At 32.7% G+C, this 22,638-nt stretch overlaps 2 protein-coding genes across 8 annotated transcripts in view; both read right to left on the bottom strand.

Moving 5' to 3' along the window:
- Positions 1 to 22,638, bottom strand: part of LOC128263668 (scavenger receptor class B member 1) — a 294,139-nt gene that overhangs the window by 184,293 nt on the left and 87,208 nt on the right. For 6 of the 7 annotated variants that reach the window (XM_052998748.1, XM_052998743.1, XM_052998744.1 and 3 more), the window contains 3 exons: positions 14,384 to 14,475; positions 14,097 to 14,257; positions 13,900 to 14,044 (listed from right to left, as the gene is read on the bottom strand). In XM_052998748.1, coding sequence (XP_052854708.1) covers positions 13,900 to 14,044; positions 14,097 to 14,257; positions 14,384 to 14,475 — 398 coding nt within the window. The remainder of the gene's footprint in view (positions 1 to 13,899; positions 14,045 to 14,096; positions 14,258 to 14,383; positions 14,476 to 22,638) is intronic. The other variant, XM_052998745.1, reaches the window with a different exon arrangement.
- On the bottom strand, positions 10,316 to 11,943 carry LOC128263670 (uncharacterized). Its single transcript, XM_052998749.1, has 2 exons — positions 10,725 to 11,943; positions 10,316 to 10,638 (listed from the first exon to the last, which is right to left on the bottom strand). Exons 1-2 carry the CDS (start codon positions 11,881 to 11,883, stop codon positions 10,325 to 10,327), a joined length of 1,473 nt encoding a protein of 490 aa, XP_052854709.1. The 5' UTR covers positions 11,884 to 11,943; the 3' UTR covers positions 10,316 to 10,324.

Below are 22,638 nucleotides of genomic sequence, written 5' to 3'. Positions count from 1 at the left end.
AGCCCTTAGTCTTATGCTTAGATATTATAAGTTAAGCCGACGATTGTATCGAACTGAAACATTTAATAAACTAAATTAATTATATTTTAAAAACTCGAATTTTATTTTTTAAAATTGGACTTAAACATTTTAAGTATTATTTTGTCATTGTATGAGAAGTCATTTTTCTTGAAATATTTTAAGAAATTTTTAAGTGATTTGTTTTTACTTTTAAAAAGGCCATACAGCATGCAATAGTGACCGCAGGTATTAGAAAAATATCCCTGTAGTTGTTGCTTATTACAAAAGATTTATAAGCGTTTGATCTTAAAAATGTTACGAATTCTTTTTTCTGGGGATATTGTCCATATGAATCGAAAAATTCCGCTGATCTGCGACTATTAAAATAAAATGCAATCCAATGAGTTCCGGGCTGATCTGAAGTGTCGGTGTTCGCAATAATTAGAGCAGGATATTTAAAAATGGTTTTGGGTAGCTGGTCCGACGGAAAAACTCCTTAAAAATTGATTGTGTCTTGGCATGTTTGGAAAGCAATTGCTGAATTTGTAAAGTATTCATTTTAAAAAAGCGTTCGAATATTTCTATGTTTATCAATATCAATCATGGAATCATATTCACAGTATATTAGACAAGTAACTGCTTCACTTAGGGGTTCTGAAAATCTTCCTTCGACTCGTATAGTGCCTTGTGACATCAAATTTGAGCATACAGTGGAATTTGAATGATCAGTAGTTAGGTCAAAGGCTAATATGAAACTGTTAGTATCAAACATTTCCTTGGTTATTTGTAGACCACGATCATAATGCTTTATTCCATTCGATCTGAATAGCATATTATAACTTCTAGAGCTTTGAACATTTTCAGCGTTCGAGTAATCAAATTCTAAGGCCTGGGAGGGAACTTGCACTCCGTTAACCATTAGGTTAAAGCGTTGCATTTTAAAATGTTCAAAATGAAATGGATCTAAGCCTCGGTTTTCTGAGTATGAGCGGTTTTTAACCATACTAAAAGCCAAGAAATTGGGTAGTTGCCCAATAACTGCGTTATCTATCGATAGTGTATTGTTGCCTGGATATATTGTAAAAGATTTGACTTCTACTTTACTGAATGGGTATAAAGCATTTTTTGTTTGTAAAACATGATGATGAGCCAACAAAATGCTTGGGTTAACTGTTATATGATTCATAAAGAGTTGTGCTTCTAGTATCTTTAAATTTGATTCAGTTTCATTTTCCATTAAATAAAATGCTGTTTTTTCAATGTTAAATTAATTCTTAGATCTACATTATTAAGAAGCAGTTTGCTTTGCTTAAAAATATCACCATGAACTTTTCCGAATAATTCGACCTTATTACTATTTTGGAAAATATTTTTCAGAGTTTCATTAGTGGCTGGATAAACGTATTTTCCTGCTGTTAATCTTCCAAAATTCGGGAAATAGCCTTGGGAAGCCAAGTGGCTTTCTGATGCATCACTTCCATAGTTTAAAATTGTTTGCAAATAAGCTCTATAATGATAATTATTATCACTCTGCGATACTAATATGTTATTTAAATAAACTGAGGAACTTCTAAATATTGAATGTAAATATTGTTTACTACACCGACAGCGTTTCCTTCAATGACGTTATTATCATTTTTTTGAGTTGCACCACAAGCCGTAAATAAACACTTGATAAGTCTCGATATGTTTCACCATTTCCCAAGCAAACAAATTCAATTGAGGAGGCGCCGTCCAAGGATGCAATAGGATTGTATGAGACTTCTTCAGTTCTTAGAATAGAACTTTGCGTAGGGTGTGGTGTAAACAAATCTAGTTCGCTTTTCATACATTCAATATGGTTACTCATTTTACTTTAGAAAAAATATCACTAATATTCAATTTCCTTGATTTTTTTTTTCCTTTTTGATGGTGGTGGGTATGTTTACCTTGTCGTTTAGACGTTAAATGATAACGATTTTTTCTCGACCCGCGCTTTTTGTTCCTTTTTCCGCTACCATTTTGAGAGCGTGTCATTTTATTTATTGCTTTATTTGTGAGATTTGTTAACGCAATCTTGCTCTGTTCTTGAATAATATTTCTTAAGGGCTTTCCGCCAAATTCATTTATTACTGCTTTACCAGTCTCTGCAGCCTGATTTTTTATAGCAGTTATACCCGAAAGGAAAAGAGGTTTTATATAATTAAAAAGACCGCTAAAAAAATTTCCAATTCCTCGTCCTTGCTGAATAATTCGTGGAGACACATACAGACTGCCAATATTATTTAGTCCGGCACCGCACTGATTCACATAATATTCGTGATACGATTTCACCATGATGACTATTCTTGTTCTAATTAAACATCATTGGGGTATGTATTATTTATAGGCTTAACCTTCTTTTTTTTCTAAAGTGTAGAGTTACAAAAATCAGAACAGCTGAAGTTTCAAAAGGAACCTTATATCCATTTGAATCAGTAATTAGTATTGAGATTTCGTTTGGAGACCATATATCTAAAGGATAATATTCAATATTTTTAAATTGAATATTTCTTTTTTTTCCATTATAATGCATTACACGAAGATATCGAGGTCTTTTACAACCTACAGACCTTGGTTTGATTATGTCAGTATAAATAAAAATCAATCCATTTTCAGGTATTTTAGATTCAACAGGAACATTTGAGTATCTAAATGTTTCAGCATTTACTAAGCTAACAAATTCAGTTTCTTCAGCTATATTTCTTTCTTTAGTAATTGTTTTGTAAATGTAATTATTCAGATATATGTCCGTAATGCCTACCTCCCAGTATTCATTCATGTCTTGTGGTATATTTACAATATTTGTAAATGCACATTTTACATTATCAGGAAATACATTCATTGAATCATTACTAAGCAATGTGACAAACAACTCAATTGAATAACACATCTTTATATTGAAATTTCTGTTATTGATAAGATATCCAATTAATTTTGTTTTTCCCTATTTGCACCGGCTTAGTTCTAACCGATCTAGACAACTTTTCTTTTTTTTTAGCTTAACTCTCAATTTGCGTTGTTGATCACTAAGCTTTATTTTTGGTACTGCCAGTTTTTTGATATCCTCTTTGTCGTCTAAAAACGAAGTATCTCTTATTTTTCGTTTAACGTTCAATAAATTTCGTGTTTTATTTGATTTAAAATCTTCTCCATCACTCTCGGTAGGTAAGTCCATGAACTCTATCTTTTTTGGGAGGGATACATCAGACTTAAACTTTTGTTGAACGTTAACAGAATTAGGAATTTTGTTTGATTTAAAATCTTCATCATCACTTTCAGGGGACCCAAGTGTCGCATCAGTCTTTGGTTTTAATTCAGAAGTCGTAGGTTTTATATCAATCCAATCTGTAGTTTGCGATTCAGTTGTTTTGGTTGACATAAATGGCGATTTTTGTTCATTTTGAATATTCCATGATTTGTTACGTTTTTTATTTTGATAGAAACTAAGTTCTTGTCTAATTTTAAGCCATTTTTCAAAATCACTTATTTTGTTATTATTTAAAATTGGTAAAAATTTTGTACTTATCAATTCATTTCCTCGAGAGTTGTTTATTAATTTTTGAAAGGTGTGGGGGTTCATTAAAATTACTTTTTTTAAACTATGTTTGTTTTTAATCATTTTTTAAAATTATTCCAAAAACTCCTGAGAGCAACGAATAGGTAAAAGGTAATAGGTAAATAGGTAGAATAGGTAAAAATCCACCTTTTTGAATAAGAACTTTTCTCTTAGAGTTTAATGTGCGCTTTGGACATGAAAGGTAGCGCAATGCACTTTTATACTTTTTTAGGGAATTTAGATGCGTTTTAGTAAACTTATGATTTCCTCGTAATGTGTTCAAAACTATTTCCACTATTGTTTTTACCAGTTCACTATCGCTATTGTTTATTATTGCCTTTCGTAGTTTATTGCTAGCCTTTTTGAGCACATACAATATATGTTTGTTCGCTTTCAAGCGATTTAGATTCTTTTTGTAAACCATTTTCTTCGGAATAGCACACCGTATACTCAGAGTTAAAAATGTCTGATCTAAACCGTAAGAGATCGTTAATTCCCTGAGTGAGATCAATAAGTAAATATCCGTGGGGTTGCTCTGTTACTTCTTTATATATTCTAAATAATTCTGTTGGGTTTTCTGGATAAATTTGTCTTGCCAAACATTGAAATTGAAGCTTATCTCGGGGATTTTTAAAAGCTATTATATATTTGGTATTTAGTGAAATATCACGGGTATGCGATGATTTATGAAATATATTTTGAATAACCACAACAACTGATAAATTCCGGTGATGTGATCCTTTCGTAAACAGTTCACAAACATTTTTGTTAAAGGCACCCATTATCAAGTCGTCTAGAATCAACAGAATAGGCTCATTAATTTCGTTTTCGATTGTTTCAGGAACTCCTTTAAAGCATTCAATATTACTAAAATTTGGTTTAGCACTTTCCTCCCCATAACACCAAATAATTCGATCAATTGAAATATTAAAAAAATCATTCTTCTTGGAAATTAGCCCGCAAATTAACATTGTGAATGGATGTATAAATTGTGTAAACATATTTTAGTTTTAGGTATATATATATATATTTTTTAAAAATTATTTTATTCAAGATTAATATAAAAGTGTTCAAAGATATTCAACTATCTGATTTAAATGGTTCCTACGATCCCGATGTACAAATAGATTTAACTCGGTTATGTTTTGAAATTTCAAAAATAAAAAGAGATGTACTGGTGTATAAGCAATCACTATTAACTAAGCAATCATTGTGTTCTAATAAAAAATAATACAAGCAAACCAACGCCTTAAGATGAGTAAACTACAAGTCGTTAATGAAATTCATAAGCCCGCTCGGAAAAACTTTAGACGCCGAAAATTTGTTCAAAAAGGGATAAATGATACGTGGCAAATTGATTTAGTCGAAATGATACCGTTTAGTAAAGAAAATGGAGGTTTTAGATATTTACTGACCGTTATTGATACGTTTTCAAAGTATGCGTTCGCTGAACCAGTTAAGACAAAGTCTGCACCGGATGTAGCAGATGCAATGAAAACTGTTTTTATAAATAGTAAATGTACACCAAGGAAAAGAATTTTATAATTCCACTTTTGGGGAACTTATGAAAAAATGTCATATAAATCACTATCATACATATACACATCTCAAGGCTTCTATATGTGAGCGATTTAATAGAACCCTCAAAAATCGTATGTGGAAAATGTTTAGTATTCAGGGTAAATACAAATGGATTCATAAAATCAAATTTCTTGTAGATCAATACAATAATTCTTACCATCGAACTATAAAAATGAAACCTATAGATGTATGCCCTAAAAATGAGGAGTTCATTTTAAAATCAGTTTATAATATTGCCAAAATATTCCCAAAACATAAATTTCCAGTAGGGGATTTCGTTAGAATAAGTAAATACAAGGGAGTATTTATGAAGGGATATGAACCCAATTGGTTTAGCACTTTCCTCCCCATAACACCAAATAATTCGATCAATTGAAATATTAAAAAAATCATTCTTCTTGGAAATTAGCCCGCAAATTAACATTGTGAATGGATGTATAAATTGTGTAAACATATTTTAGTTTTAGGTATATATATATATATTTTTTAAAAATTATTTTATTCAAGATTAATATAAAAGTGTTTTACTTCATTTTTGTTTATAAAAGGATATTATATTATTTATTTTTATTACACTAAGCTTTTTTATGCTTTTCTTGATCGCGTTTCTTGGCGCAGTTCTTCTCGAAATGAGTATCAGATGCGCAATAATTACAATATATAAGCTGCATGTATCCCTTTTTGCGGGGATCATTTCCAAAAATTTTTTTAAGGGAATCCACTAATTATTTTCTACTAAATCTTAAACGGATGTGTCACCATTACTATATTTTTCATAATTAGAGTTTTCTAAGAATACAAAAAGCTTAAACAAATTATTTAATGAACATCGTAGTGGAATTTTTATCTTATGTATTGTACAATTAGTGAAAAAATTGGGTAATTCAGTTAAACTTTTTCCAATATCTATATCGATTATGTTAGTTGATAAATATTTGGTTAAAAAGTTTTTCTTTGTTTCACCCCGAACAATAACTGTTTGATACTTGTTAAGTGGTGAAAGTATATCTTCAAGTCATGTATACGGTATATCACCAGCTGACCAATCCAATCCATTTATATTTCGCTGATTTATGTGTTGTTGCTTAAGAGTCTCATTATCCAATTCTTTGATATTAAACGGCGGTTTAAAATGAAAGAAATTAGGTGTCACAGTTCCAGCCGGCATGAATGCTAGTTCCTTAACAAAAACTTGTTTATTGTTTCCGAGTAAATATTGAAAATCTACTATAATGCTTGAATTTCGACTTGGAGTGTTCATGATTGAATGAGTTTTTTTAATCAACTGGGAGTAAGTTTGCAAGGGCTACCGCCTTTATATACCCGCAAGACAAGAACCAATTTTTAGTTTAAATAAAGTACTCTAACCCAATGGACATGTGTCTAACTAAACGAAATAAAACTTCCCGAAAGACTCAGGACCATGGCGTAATTTTCGGATTCGAATATTATGTCGTTCATAACTTAAAGTTGAAATGTGGCTTGTCAACTTCCAGAAAATTTTCTCCCATGGTTTGGATGCAGCAAAGTAAAAATAATTTCGTGGGATTTGATAAAGACGAATGGATGCAACTGCTAACATATAAGGAATATATTCAATTGAAGCTTGACCAGTATGACTTTTCGATGTCGGATTCAATTATTGATCACCCACGCAAGTCTTCAATAAAGTGTACTTTTAGATTTAGGAAATCAGATAAGCAGTACGTTTTTGTAATTAATCAGTATGGTAACAAAATTGAGTTCGATTCGGAGTCATGAAGATCTTTGTTACGATTGGGTATATTTTTTACAACATTTTAATGTTTGAATTCCATATTACGACAGCAAGTTATATATCTTTATCATAATCATATTATTCCTAAGTGTGCTTCTTTGGAAAGATTAGATATTCAACTATCTGATTTAAATGGTTCCTACGATCCCGATGTACAAATAGATTTAACTCGGTTATGTTTTGAAATTTCAAAAATAAAAAGAGATGTACTGGTGTATAAGCAATCACTATTAACTAAGCAATCATTGTGTTCTAATAAAAAATAATACAAGCAAACCAACGCCTTAAGATGAGTAAACTACAAGTCGTTAATGAAATTCATAAGCCCGCTCGGAAAAACTTTAGACGCCGAAAATTTGTTCAAAAAGGGATAAATGATACGTGGCAAATTGATTTAGTCGAAATGATACCGTTTAGTAAAGAAAATGGAGGTTTTAGATATTTACTGACCGTTATTGATACGTTTTCAAAGTATGCGTTCGCTGAACCAGTTAAGACAAAGTCTGCACCGGATGTAGCAGATGCAATGAAAACTGTTTTTATAAATAGTAAATGTACACCAAGGAAAAGAATTTTATAATTCCACTTTTGGGGAACTTATGAAAAAATGTCATATAAATCACTATCATACATATACACATCTCAAGGCTTCTATATGTGAGCGATTTAATAGAACCCTCAAAAATCGTATGTGGAAAATGTTTAGTATTCAGGGTAAATACAAATGGATTCATAAAATCAAATTTCTTGTAGATCAATACAATAATTCTTACCATCGAACTATAAAAATGAAACCTATAGATGTATGCCCTAAAAATGAGGAGTTCATTTTAAAATCAGTTTATAATATTGCCAAAATATTCCCAAAACATAAATTTCCAGTAGGGGATTTCGTTAGAATAAGTAAATACAAGGGAGTATTTATGAAGGGATATGAACCCAATTGGTCCACCGAAGTTTTTAAAGTTATAAAAGTTAAGTCAACAGACCCAGTAACTTACGATATAGAAGACTATATGAGTGTTCCTATTGAAGGGTCGTTTTATGAAGTGGAACTTCAAAAAGTAAAAGACAAAAATGCTTACCTGGTGGAGAAAATACTTATAAGAAAAAAGAACAAAGTATTCGTAAAGTGGAGCGGTTTTGATTCCAGCCACAACTCATGGATATCTGTAAATGATCTGCTTAAGTAATAAAACACTGAAAATAAATTTGATTTCACTTTATTTACATTTTTTATTTGTATTTTATTTTTTTTTTTTACATTTTATTATTGTATTGTACAAGTATGGGAACATATTTTTTTATTATTATTAATTATTAGTTTGATCTCTGCTTAATATATGAGATATTTTAAAATGACCGTGGGCTAGTGTATTTACATTATCAGTTAAAATATATCTCTTATCATCCTTATAGTAAAGACTAATTTTATTTAAAATTTCAGTATAAAGAATGTGAGACCTACTACGAATAACTCGCTGTGCTCCATAAAATGTTTTTTTATGTCTAACACATTCGATATAATCTTCATGATTTAGTTTTTTAATAACTGATTTTTTTACACCTTTAATTTTTTTAATACATTCTATATCATTTCCTTCTCCCTCAACTAAACAAGAGTATGCCTTAGCCTTAAGCCCAGCAAAAGAAGTCATAATCTTACCGGCATGTTCGTCCTTCATTTTTCCAGGTTCTTTATTATTAGCCAGAACTATATTAAACTGGTTTTCTAGCTTATAGTTAGAGGTATCAAAGCGGTCGGGATTGTCCCTTATAGTTTGGTAAAAATCTTCTTTAGAAGATAATATAAATGAAAATGTATCCTTCATTTTTCCAGGTTCTTTATTATTAGCCAGAACTATATTAAATTGGTTTTCTAGCTTATAGTTAGAGGTATCAAAGCGGTCGGGATTGTCCCTTATAGTTTGGTAAAAATCTTCTTTAGAAGATAATATAAATGAATCTGTATCCATATATATTATTTTCGTAGAAGGACTTTTAATTAATAGAAAGTTATAATAAAATTCATACATTAACCACTTTGATAATTCTAAAACAGTTACTCCTATATATATGGGTTTATCATACATAATTTTTGATGGTGTTGATTCAATTGCTGCTAAATCTGAGTCGAATATTTCAACGCTATGAAAATCATGCCTAGCTATGCGCTGCCTAAAACCTGGTGAATTTTGTCGCGATTGGTAATGCCTTACTAAAGCTACTTTTCGGCGCTTGGCCACGTTTTCCATGGTCTTCCCGTAAATAGCATTGTTCATAAGCTTAAAAAGTTTTTCTAAAAATCATTTTCAGCAATTTTTCTTTGGTCTGTATTCAAATCAATATAAGGCTTCAGCCAGCATGATTGAGTAAAAGACAAGACTCTTTGTATTTTTTTTACAATTAAACCCTGTTCTAAGCAAAGTTGAAGCTGTTTTAAATGAATTATGTATTCACTTTTATCAGTTAGGTCAGCAATCAACTTTCCTTGCTTACCCCCTGGCGGAACTTTATTTTCTGGACAGAAAGGCAGGTAGTTATGTAGGTCATGTCGATCGGAAGGGTACTCTAGATCAACTTCTAGCATATATCCTATATTACCATCAACAGATATATTTTTATAGTCAAAAGATTCTACTTCTTCTTTGTCTAAAAACTTAAACCCTGCAAGCGGTAAGGGCTGACTCATAGCCGATCCATAAAAATTATTTGCATCGATATAACTTAGAAAATTTATTGGTTTTATAGGATCAAAGCTTTTTAAATATTTATTATTGGCTATGGAAATACGCTGAGTACATTGAGTTAACCCACCTCGTACTGCTCTTTTTAAAAAATTGTACATATCACCATCGCTTATTAGTTCTAATTGTACATTAGTAAATTTAAGCATTGCATCCCATGATATTGATGGTGCGGTAACATAATTTACGGGGTCCAACTTGTATATCTGTTGACAAATTTTTCTAAAATTTTCAAATACATCGGCCAAAATTAAAACATCACTTTCTAAATAAAGTTTTAAATAATCTTTAATGGTCTGACAGTTGAAAGATTCCCAAACTTTTAGTGCAAAATTATAATCGTCTATACTACATTTTTCGTCACTGAGAGAATTATAAAACCTATCAATACTAGGAAGTTGTGTCTCATTAAATTTCTCTGTGCTATCTATATAGTCATTCGGGAACACATTCTTCCTCCTCATTTGCTTAAATTTTTCTCCCTCAAATTTTGTATTAAGAATGTTAAAATCTTTGTCTTCCATATATCTCGCTAGTTTTTCCAAGCTTGAGTTTAAAAATCTAACTGAATCTATGTATCTAATTTTATATCTATTTGTGCTGTAAATATTTATTGTCAAGGTATTGGACTTAATTCCCCCTCTAGTTTTGTAATGAACAAATGTAGATCGTATTTCGATAAGTTGTGAAAACTACTGGGAAGAATGGATCACTTAACTTGTACTTAGGCTTACAATTCTTATGAATAGGACCTACGTATTGTCCAGTAAATTGGTTGTAGCATTTATCCAGATCGCCCGCATTTATTTCCATCACACAGGCGGTGCAATTACCTTCTTGGGCGCGAACATCTATGGGGCTGACACTCGGTTTCTTGGGGGTTGACCAATATATGTTGTACAGACTCGAAGTTTTTTGTTTCAGAGCTGTACAAAATTTTTGCATGCAATCATCACCTGAAATTTTGATAAATTTTAAATAAATAAATCATTTAAAAAAATCTAATAGTTAATTAGTTTGTAATATAGTTTTTTCTATTTACCGTCGTATGTCCACAAGTCGTTTTGACTAGGATTATATTTGTGTACAACATAAAATGATACTGCACAGGCAGTATGCTTCTGTACTTTTGTTGTTGACGAAGATGATGGTGAATTTAGGCATGTTCTGTAACTTTCCAGAACAGCCTCAATATCGGCATATATCACCACCGGAGGAGATAATTTCTTGTGGTATCCTTTAAACGACGTTTTTGTGTTAGGCTCTGGATAAAACGACGCCACTTTTCCGCATTCAAATTTGTTGTGTGTAGTGTTTTTAACGTGATAACACTGAAGACAATTTTCACAAAAGTATCCTCCCGATTTGGCTTTGGAAAATTGTGATGAACATAATGTAAACACATTTGTTATATAGGCGTAGTGCATCATATTTTGGTGTATATTATCGATACCCAAAATATTTATGTGGTTTGGTCTTCTTTCTTTTGTTTGAACAGTTGGTCCAATAATTTTTTCGCCAGCTTCATCAATTTCATAAATGTTTATGCTGAAGTCCGCATTATTTTTCTCAAAATGTCGTACACCAAGTTTATCGATTGGAAATATAATTCCCGAAAAATTCAACGTTATTCCGTCATATATAATAATTTCATCATTGATGTTAATGTTGTAGTTTTTTGGTTTTGTCATTTTTTCTCTTGAATATTTCCTTTGTTGTGGTGTTGAGAAACTAGCATTCTCATGGGCTTTATTTGCTATGGATGCTAGTATGCACCACTTAAAACAAAATACGTCAGTATTCTGAACGTTTATAAGCGCATTTCGGGCTCTTATTTTTTTAGGAGCCTGTATGTAACCGCTAGCAGGAATATTTTCGAGTTTTATAATGGTGGTTTCAAAATAGTCAAAATTTTGAATAGCCCAGCCAGAGTCTTTTTCTTGGAATTCACTGCTCAATGTTAGTAAACATTCTATTGCAGAATTCAGCTCATTTACAATATCTTCATAAATGTATAAAGATTTGTATGCAGTTCTAAAATGCTTTATTGTGCTAACTGTCTCTCCGTCATCTCTTTGTTTTACATATGTACCATATACACTCAAATTAAATTTTATGGCTCGATAATCTATCATACAATGCTTTATAATTTCAATTATATTTTTTTGACATTGTTGATAAAATTCATTTAAGTCTATCATATCCTTGACTGCACAATCAATTCGATATGATTTGACAGGAAACTTAGTCTCTGCTGTGAGCAAAATAATATTTACATTATATTTAACTTCTCTGGTAGAAGCGTTTTTATGCTTGTCTGTCAACATATGTTGACGTTCCCTGGTTGACATATACTGTTCACCACAAGTAGGACATAAAAGTTCTATTCTTTGTTCAATACGACCTTTTTTGGGGTTACTGGACTGATGTTTCTCCTTATTCTCCTCCGCTCTCAATCGCTTAAGGGCATTAGCCGAAGTTGTAGGTTGATCCTCTGGAGCATTAGCCGGAATTTCCGGTATGTCATCTAGGACATTATCTGGAGTTTTAGAGCGGTTTACTAGTTGATGAATTGATCGCTTTTGATGTTCTTTCCGGTTCCCTCCAGCCATTAAAACGTTGAAAGCATTTCGCGGTCCTTTACAGTTGCGGTAGTGGGGGTCAAATTCATAATTTTTTACAAGGGTAGAACATAGGTCACACCTCTTTCTTTTCGTATTCGACATTAAAACGTCGAAGGCATTCCGAGGCATAGAACACTTGGCATAATGAGCTTCAAACTCACTAAGCTCAATATCTTTGGAACACAAATCACAAGCAACTGATAACTCCATTTTGAAATGGTTTTTTTTGTTTTGTTTTTTTGATAAATTGTATTATATATTTTTATATTTTATATAATAATTTGTTTTAAACAACGATTTTTTTTTTCACAGATAGGGGTTTAAGCCGTAACAAAATAAATCTTATTGGTACAAGCGATATCTCGAACCGGTCCGGATTATATTTGACGGGAGCAGCGAATCCGGCTTATCCTAGACAAGCACCACAGGTTTAGGGTGTCTTAGCTAACCGCCGCACCCGACGACCGCCGCTCCCGACCGCCGGTTAAGTAAGTCCCCTCTACTAAAAAAAAAAAAGTTTGGTATCATTCGAAAGCATTTTTCAAGACCTTTCCAATGGTATACTTGTCACGATTCTTAATTAAAAATTACTCGTTTTGATCAAAACTATCAAAATTATAATTTCACACCTTCGCGCACAAGCAGTCGTAAGGACGCACAAGTGGGTGGGGGTTGAGATTAGAGCTCGTGGGTATGCGGGTTCACTTTCTCGTACCCTTTCTTACTTTCACACCTTCTCGCACAAGCAGTCATCAGGACGCACAAGAGGGTTGGGGTTGATATTAGGGTTCGTGGGTATGCGTGTTCACTTGCTCGTACATTTTCTCAAACGATAAGGATCGGTCCGAACATTTGGCGAGAATATTTAGAAACCAAATAAAACGAGTGAGTTCCATCGGATATCATGTACACTGATTATGAAATTTGTATGTGAATGCATTTGGAAAAAATTTAACTGATTATAAAACCGTTAAAAACCCGCTCCTGTATATTCCAGCTACTTAGGAGCTATATGATATAGTCGTCCGATTTTGATGAAATTGAAACCGTATCTTAAAGAATTAAAATTTTTTCGATTGTCCTATGGGAGCTATATGCTATAGTCAGCCGATCCGGCTCGTTCCGACTTATATACTACCTCCAATAGAAAGACAAATTTTGGGAAAGTTTCATGCAGATAGCTTTAAAACTGAGAGACTAGTTTGCGTAGAAACGGACCGACAGACGGACGGACAGACGGACGGACAGACGGACGGACAGACGGACGGACAGACGGACATGGCTAGATCGACTCGGCTAGTGATGCTGATCAAGAATATATATACTTTATAGGGTCGGAAATGTCTCCTTCACTGCGTTGCAAACTTCTGACTGAAATTATAATACCCTCTGCAAGGGTATAAAAATTATTGTAACCAGTTTAAAATAAATTAAATAAAATTTTTTATTGAAAATTTAAATTTGGTTCGGAAATTTAATTATATATATGTAAGTATATTTTGGCTAGCCGAGATACCTTTCTCTGGTGATATTTCAATTTTAAAGATTTAACCATAGTCTTTATAATAAAAGTTAATAAAAGTAAGTACTCACCAACATGGCAATATTTAGCATTATAACCTCATCATCCTCACGACGACCCTCTGACATTTGATCCTGCCAGACCAAGGGATGACTGGGTGTGCTGGACATGGTGTTATTTTCATTAAACGTGATGTTCTTGTGGGTCATTACCTCCCTTTGTACCATTATTAATCATCGGTATTTGTAAATTTTGCTAATGAACTTACTTGTATACATAGGGACCAACTTGTTCCACGTTGAGCAGCTCCCGACCCGCCAGAAAGGCCTTAGCATTGGTTATGTTAAACAGATATATCTTAATGTATAAATCAACTGGAGGCTGCGCCCACAGATTAAAGATTTCGCCCCCCTCCGTCATTATTAACTTCTGCAGGGAAAAGGCTTGTATAAATTACAGATGATTCTTTGACATTGATATTTGTTTTGAACTTTTTCAGCTTACCACCAGGCTCATAAATGGCTCATAAGGACAGCAATTCAATTTTGGACTTACCCATTTGAATATCAAATCGTAGGGCTCGAAAACTTTAACCAGCGTAGCTGCTGTTATGGCCAAAAATCCGATGGCTAGTAGAAGAAACGCGCCTGCAAAAAATAATACAATTTAAAGATTGTTAAATTCATTTAAAATTTTTCATTTAATTTAACTATAATAATTAATTATAAATATTTTCTGTTTTTTATGGTTATTTTGGTCGATATCTCGTTAAATCTCCGTGGTCGGCTTTCCACGTATTGACGACAAGCACCGAAAAGCGTTCGCAGGAGACTACTATTTATAGCCGCAACATTTGAAATCGGGAAAGAATAGTCCCATCTTAATAAATTAAATAGCAATCGAGCGGTAGGGGATTCAAAAGAGTTTGTGCTTATTAAAAGATTTATTCGGAAATTTTGGCACGCGGGTTTCCCTCTGCTAATGCCATAAACAGTATACTTGTCTATCGCCAAAAATCGAATAAACCAAGAACTTTAGCCAAGTGGATGGTGGACTGTTGTTTCCACAGAGCCACCATCCACCATCCGCCATTTACCATCCGTCAAAAGTCACAATGGCTAAACAGAATTTTTTTAAGAATACATTTTTCTTGCTTTTATTTCATTTTTATTCTGTGAAATAATGGTTAAATGTTAAATTTGACAACAACTCTGGCTCTCAGAAACAAAGATGACCGCCATGTCAATTCATTTTTATTCGCGCCTTAACATTAGAGTGGCACAGAGAAAACATCGGCTACAGTTTGTCTAGGAACGTTATTCCTCCGACAAGAAATTAACTGGAATTTATTGGCACGACAAAACCATACGGACCATCTTTCAAAGAGATGGTTGATGGTGCTCTGTGGGACTAGCCACCACAGATAAAAAATTTCAAATAGAACAAAGAATGAAAAAAAAAAACCCTGATTTGATGCGTGCCAAACAACAACTGTTTGGCAACATTCCCGTTTGAACATTTCTGGTATCGCTGTATGTAAATGTCTCCTTGTGAATTACAATCCACTAGGCAAGGCCCGTAATGATTATAAATTTTATTAAACAAATTAATTTTTATACCCTTGCAGAGCGTATTATAATTTCAGTCAGAAGTTTGCAACGCAGTGAAGGAGACGTTTCCGACCCTAAAAGTATATATATTCTTGATCAGCATCACTAGTAGGGTCGATCTAGCCATGTCCGTCTGTCCGTCCGTCTGTCCGTCTGTCCGTCAGTTTATATGCAAACTTATCTCTCAGTTTTAAAGCTATCTGCATGAAACTTTCCCAAAAGTTGTCTTTTTATTGCAGGTAGTATATAAGTCGGAACGAGTCGGATCAGACGACTATAGCATATAGCTCCCATAGGAACAATCGGAAAAATAAATGAAAAAAAATTATAACTTTTCTGTTTTTCAATTTTTTGTTTAGTTCTTCGACATATAGTAATGGTAAAATATTTCCGATTTACGATTTAAATTTTATTAAAATCGGACGACTATAGCATATAGCTCCCATAGGAACAATCGGAAAAATAAATTTAAAAAAATTATAACTTTGCTGTTTTTTAATTTTTTGTTTAGTTCTTCGAGATATAGTAATGGTTAAATATTTCAGAATTACGGTTTAAATTTCAAAAAAAATCGGACGACTATAGCAAATAGCTCCCATAGGAACAATCGGAAAAATAAATGAAAAAAAATTATAACTTTTCTGTTTTTTAATTTTTTGTTTAGTTCTTCGACATATAGAAATGTTTAATTATTTCAGAATTAGGGTATATATTTTATCAAAATCGGACATCTATAGCATATAGCTCCCATAGAAATAATAAAAATATATAAAATAACTATCTAATAATTGAGCTGCAAATCATCATAGCTTCAATGTTTTTTTTTTAGCACATACTCAAGTAAATCATAATTTAAATGTTTTCAAAAGTATTTAATTAATGCAATAGCTGCAGGGGTATATGAACTTCGGCTTGCCGAAATTTGCTTTCCTTCTTGTTTTCAATTATTTCTCAAGTTTAACTTTTTACTCAAAAAAAAACAAACAGTTTTTTTCATCGGAAGTCTTATTTACTACACTGTAAAAATCGTTAATCTCATATTGTGAATAGGTAACAGAGCTGATGGACTGAATGTAAAGTTTCAATAGTTTATTAAGGGTGGAAGAGCTTCATTCTGAATATATTATTCAAAACACGTTATATATTGTCATTTTAAGTATCTTAAAAAATGTACCCATAAAGATTGACATATGGTGGCGGGGCAGTCAGATGTCAGCGACCCTTCGAAAAAAATGTGGATTGCAATGAACATCAAATGGCATCACAGTAATAGTAATCATGAAGACCTTTTTTTTAATTTCCAGTTTTTAATATATGTTTAACAAAAGTTATAAATAGATAGCGTATACATTCTGTGATTACCTAAAAATACTTTGCATTTCTTGCCCTTTTTGAGAGCCTTAATCAACAGATTTGTATGCAATGCCCCCCTCAAAACTAATAAACAAAGAACTCAGGCTTTACTAATAAACAATAATAAAGCATACACAAAGGTAAAAAATAAACTAAATTTGGTACGCTCGGGAGTGGACGAAGAAAACAAATTGCTTGGTTTGTTTTGTATTATGATATCAGTCGAAAGTTTAATCGTAATGAAAGAGACATTGTCGATAGGTATAATCGGATATACATGGAAAACAAATATTACTTTGTAGTAGTTAAACATACATGTGTCTATATAAAAATAAATTCGTGTTAAAACATATTTTATTTTATTATAGCTTATGTTTATATGATTTTTCTTTGTTATTTTGGAAATTTGTAATTTGTGTTGCCACCCAACTAGATGTCGTTGCCCGTGGATATATACATACATACATAGGCACTCAGCTTCGACGCTTTAGCTGGCGAAGACACTCTTGCTGACAGCTACTTAGTTTAAAGCTTGATTCTTTTGTTTGATGAACAAATTTCGAACTAGATTTTTAATTTTAGAAATCCTCTTACTCAAAAGCCGAGTAATTAAATTCTCTCAGACAACTGCTCTGTCTGGGGTTTCAACGAGTTGGCCACGGCATCTGGAATAGCCCTTTAATAAAACCTGGTATTATTTGTTTAACAAAATCACCTCCAAAAATTTCAGATATCAAATTTTGTGATGATTATTATTTGTTTTACTGAAAAATTTACTTTATATTTATTTAATTAGCTTCGTAGTCGGTTCGCTGAATTGGAATTGTTAAATAACAAAGCTGGTTTTATTGTTCAGCTTTGTGCCGATTACAAAACTTATTAAATACTAATAAAGTACATTTTTTATACCCTTGCAGAGGGTATTATAATTTTAGTCAGAAGTTTGCAACGCAGTGAAGGAGACATTTCCTACCTTATAAAGTATATTTAGGAGAGTCGATCTAGCCAAGTCTGTCTCTCCGTCCGTTTCTACGCAAACTAGTCCCTCAGTTTTAAAGCTATCTGCATGAAATCTCTCCCAAAAGTTGTCTTTCTATTGCAGGTACTATAAGTATATAGTATAAGTCATAACAAGCCGGGTCGGACGACTAAAGCATATTGCTCCCATAGGAACAATCGGAAAAATAAATGAAAAAATTATAACTTTGCTGTTTTTAAATTTTTTTATTAGATCTTCGACATTTAGTAATGGTTAAATATTTCAGAATCACGGTTTAAATTTCATCAAAATCGGACGACTATAACATAAAGCTTCCATGGAAACAAAAAAATATTAAAAAAAAAATTTCAATAAAATTTAACTTCTTTATTTTCATTTTTTTTTTTTTTTTTTTTGACTTTTTTGTCTTTGCAGGCCTGTTTGAAGAGGTAAACGATAGCTATGTGTCCCTTTCTGGAACATTTGTGTGTGAGTGACCGCAGCCGGAGCACGATTTTAGCACTATCTTGCCTTCCTTTCCATCAACATAATTGCGATCATTCCAGCTGCTGCGAGAATTGTTGCTGTTGAGCCAACAATGTTTCAAAGTTTAACTGATTGTTATTAGGCATTGTTTTTTTTCTTTCGATCTCTACAAATTTAGACTACCGACACGAAATACACAAAACTAATAAGAAGACACGATCGGGTTGAGGTCAAATATGCAAGTGATTTTATTCGGCTTCCTTCGCAGTCTTTTATAAATGTTTTGAGTGTGTTAGTATTATGTGCGTGTACATGTTGTAAGTGATGCAATAGGAACAGAGTTTTCATAAGAAGGGCTGATACCAGGAAATAACTTTTAAGAAGAATGATGCATATTCTTTTGAATTTACGAAACATATCAATAACTTTGATGTTTTTAATTTTATAACTACGGATTCAATTAAATTAAAATCGGACGACTATATCATAATGCTCCAATGGAAAAAACCGTACCTTTAAAATAAAATTATTAAAAAAAATTTTTCTTTTTTTTTCCGAGGACGGAAGCTAACTTCGGCAAGCCGATGTTTTAATACCCTTGCAGACTTGGCCGAAGCAGCGTATATACTGAGCAAAATATCCTGAAAAGTATAAAATTTTAAGCGATTTCACCCTATTGTTTCAATGGGAGCTGTGGACTTAGACGTCCGATCGGCACGCGCTTTTACCCTGATCAAGGTATGCATAAAAAAGTACGATTTGGAAAGATTCATATTTTTCAGAAGAACACAAATAACCATAAAGTATAAGATTTTATAAGCCTTGGGTTTTGTGATGTTAAACGATCTAAATCTGTTACTCAAAACAAGACATGGGTGCAGTTCTTAGCACTTGTAATCTGTAAGTGCAGGCCACTTGAGATGCCAAATATTATCACTAAAGATATGTCTCACACCATGAACCTCCTGTGCGGCGGACAAAAGATAAGTAAAAACGCTTGCTTAAGGTCGCTAAATAGTTGACTCTTGTTTTCCCCCACCAGTGGTAAGAGTCTGAGTATAAATTTAAAAAAAGCAAAGAGATAAAAAAATTCTTTTCAGTTTTTTTAAAGATCACTTAAAACAATACAAAATTGTTCGTAAAACTGTGGTCGAGAAATCGTCATATATAAAATAAAAATAAATATTTCCATCGAGCAATTATATTTTTTGTAGCGTTTTAGAGGCCAGAAACATCGAAAAAGTGCAATGAACTCATTCATTTAAGAGAGGAACTAAGTCAATCCTAAAAATTTAATTACCTTAAGATATCACTTAAAGGAGAAGCCAGAAAAAGCCTTACGTTTTGATCCCAGTTCAAACAACGTAGGGCGAAAAGAAGAAATTTTTTTGTGCCGACTCAATACGATCAATATGTACTTGATATTACGGACTCCAAACGGAAGCGCAATATTCTAAATTAGGATGGACAAGTGAATTAAATAATAATTTATTTGTATAAGGATCGTCATATTCTTTTGACCATCGCTTAATAAATCCAAAAACACTAATAGCCCTGTTAACAGTAGACTTTTAATTTGACAGTCGAATTTTAATTTTAAGTCAAGAAGAACTCCTAAATCGTTGACCAAATATATTCGGTCCAGTGGCCTATTATGAAGATAGCTTATAAATGAAAGCGTACCCCTATAAAAGGCAATTCAGATTTAAGAGGTTGGATTGACACGATCTATGAAAACAATCAATATCAGACTGTAAACCGAAACTCTAATGAAAACTATTGTAGGACAAACCAAGCTTACCATCATCAGCATACATAAATACTGAGGAAAAAGTTATGACGTCTACCCCGAAGCACTCCAAATGTAACGGTAATCATCTTGGAAACTGCGATTTTAAAAATAACCCTCTGAGTTCTTCTATTCAAATAACTTGAAATCTAAGTTAAAAGATTATTCGAAAGCCCGAGCTGATCTAATTAAAATAAAAGAAGAGAATGGCTAACACAATCAAAAGCCTTTCTAAAATCTGTATATATAACATCATTTTATTATTAAATCCTTTAACTATAATAGATGGGAATTCAAGTAGGATCGTGGACCATGTTTATAAGGTGATATTAGTGAGGAACACAAATGTTGCAAATGAGAAGTAATAATGCGCTCAAGTGCTTTAGGTATTGCAGACTATTTAGAAATACCTCTAAAATTTTGAACATTCGACTTTCCTCCCTTTTTATGGAGTGGAATAATAAAATAATCTTTCCAGATAGTTGGAAAAACTGTTGTTGAGGTAGACAGTTGAAACAGTTTAAGAATCGGTTTACAAACAGTCAGAAGACGCCTCAGTTGGGTTGAAGCGTACCTATAAAGGCAAAGCGGAGTTTCTTTGCTTGACATTTACAAAGTTATAAAATTGCTTTGGATTATTTGAAAATTCGGTTTTACACCGGTTCAAATACATAGAACAGCATTAACTGTAAGAACTTTAAAATCCGATCGAGCAACCACATATTTCGAAAATCTAGATGGCTGGCCCGTCCTTTTGTAATTTTTGTGTTTGTTTTTAGGTTTTAAGTCCTTGAAGCTCTTGTGTAAACCACGGAGGTCTGTTATATCTTAAAGGAAAACTGTCAGGAACGTATTCATTAAAAAACGTGTTTAAAACGGTATAGAATAATTCAGTGGCACTTTTCATATCCATGAAATTGTATAAGTTTGTCCAGTTGTGTTCGGAAATCAAGTAGTTAAGCTTATTATTATTATCGTTTTAGTTTCAAAAACTTAATGGGAAAAGGTATCAGGGCAGGGCAGGAAAATTTTAAATTCCATTGTGGGATTGTATCGATCCTAGAGGGTCAATTCATGATACAACGACCACAGGCGGATCCAAAACAAGTGCAAGATCTAATGGCCTATTTAAAGAGTTATAGTATAAATCTAATTTGTTGTAACGATAGGTCTAAAAGTCCATCAACAAAGTCATGATCTGACTAAGGCGTCCAAACAAGTAAGTCAGTAGGAGATGACAGATAAGATAAATAGATAGATAGATAAGGCATCTAAGGAAACACTTACAAATTCTATTTCATTAGGGTAACCAGTCTGAATTATCTCCGATGTAAGACTGTAGTTAGAAGAAATAAGCACAATAACTCCCCTACGAGAAACGCGATCTGTTCTATAAGTGTTAAAGTTGATTGGAAAAACTTCGGACTTAGAAATCTCCGGTTTCAGCCAAGTTTCTGTGAAGACTAAAATATGTTCTTTAATAGCAGAGGAGTCAGCGAACAGCATAGGTTACTTCATATTAATTCCCCTTACATTTTGATAGGCAAGAAACATAGAAGTGTCCAGAGGCCGATTATTATATGTTATCTTATTATAGGTTCATCATCAGGCCATTATTTAGAACGTTAAAAGCAACTGTTATGTTTGAAGATCGGTATTTTTCTTGAATGAACTCCATAACAATTAATTGTTTCCTATGGGGAACAACCGAAAGTTTCTTTTTACCACTTCCAACACCTTGAACACTTTGAACATTTTTACTTTGATGAAGAGAGTACTTCAGAGCACGTAGTACCATTAGGAACAGCTGGCTGTAAAGCTGGTTGTAAAGCTTTTGATCCACCGGGCTGCTCTACAACTTCTCCAGTGTCAGGGGCTGATGAACTTGGTTCCGGTAAAGACTCATTACAAGTATTTAAAATTGGAATTGGGGCAGATTCTTTTTCTGTTACTGAATTTAAAGAAGCGGCCGTTCTAATGGGCTCGGTTTTTTTTACGCTTAGGTGACTTACTTAATAGTTTTTTTCATACTAAATTGTTCACTTACCGAGTTTAACCCTTGAGTGAGTTTAAAACAACTCAAAAAAGATTCTTAAAACCGTCACGAGTCTACCTCATAAAGCCAATCATCTCAAGTTCCATTTCCCTGCAGGACTCACATGACCACTTGAGCCCAGACCGCAGGTCAATGTAATCCCTAACTCTGCCAACAAGTCCTGCACATTTTGCATGCATGATTGTGTCGCAGAGCCAGCAGAAGATAAATAAATCTTTTGATGTAGATTTGTTTTATTTAAAGTAAAACAAGAAAGGAAGCAAACTTCGGCAAGCCGAAGTTCATATACCCTTGCAGCTAAAGCAAAAATTAAATATTCTTGAAAACATTAAAATTATGATTTACTTGCATTTATCATTAATAACAATGAAGCTATGATGACTTGCAGCTCAATTATTCGATAGTTCCTATGGCAGCTAAATGATATCGTTATCCCATTTTAATAAAATTAAAACCGTAATTCTGAACTGTCAAATTATTAATAAGTTAAAAAGAACTTAAAAAAATAATTACAAAGTAAAAAAGTTAATTTTTTTT

The sequence above is a fragment of the Drosophila gunungcola genome, unplaced genomic scaffold (assembly GCF_025200985.1).
Source record: "Drosophila gunungcola strain Sukarami unplaced genomic scaffold, Dgunungcola_SK_2 000010F, whole genome shotgun sequence".
In the NCBI taxonomy this organism is placed as follows: domain Eukaryota; kingdom Metazoa; phylum Arthropoda; class Insecta; order Diptera; family Drosophilidae; genus Drosophila; species Drosophila gunungcola.
This window is presented reverse-complemented; position numbering and strand designations above follow the sequence as displayed.

Excerpts from the sequence above, each read along its gene's own strand:
- LOC128263670 (XM_052998749.1), bottom strand. The coding sequence starts at position 11,883 with ATGATAGACTTAAATGAATTTTATCAACAATGTCAAAAAAATATAATT. Across the intron at positions 10,639-10,724 it reads CGACTTGTGGACATACGACG|GTGATGATTGCATGCAAAAA; the intron begins GTAAATAGAAAA and ends TCAAAATTTCAG.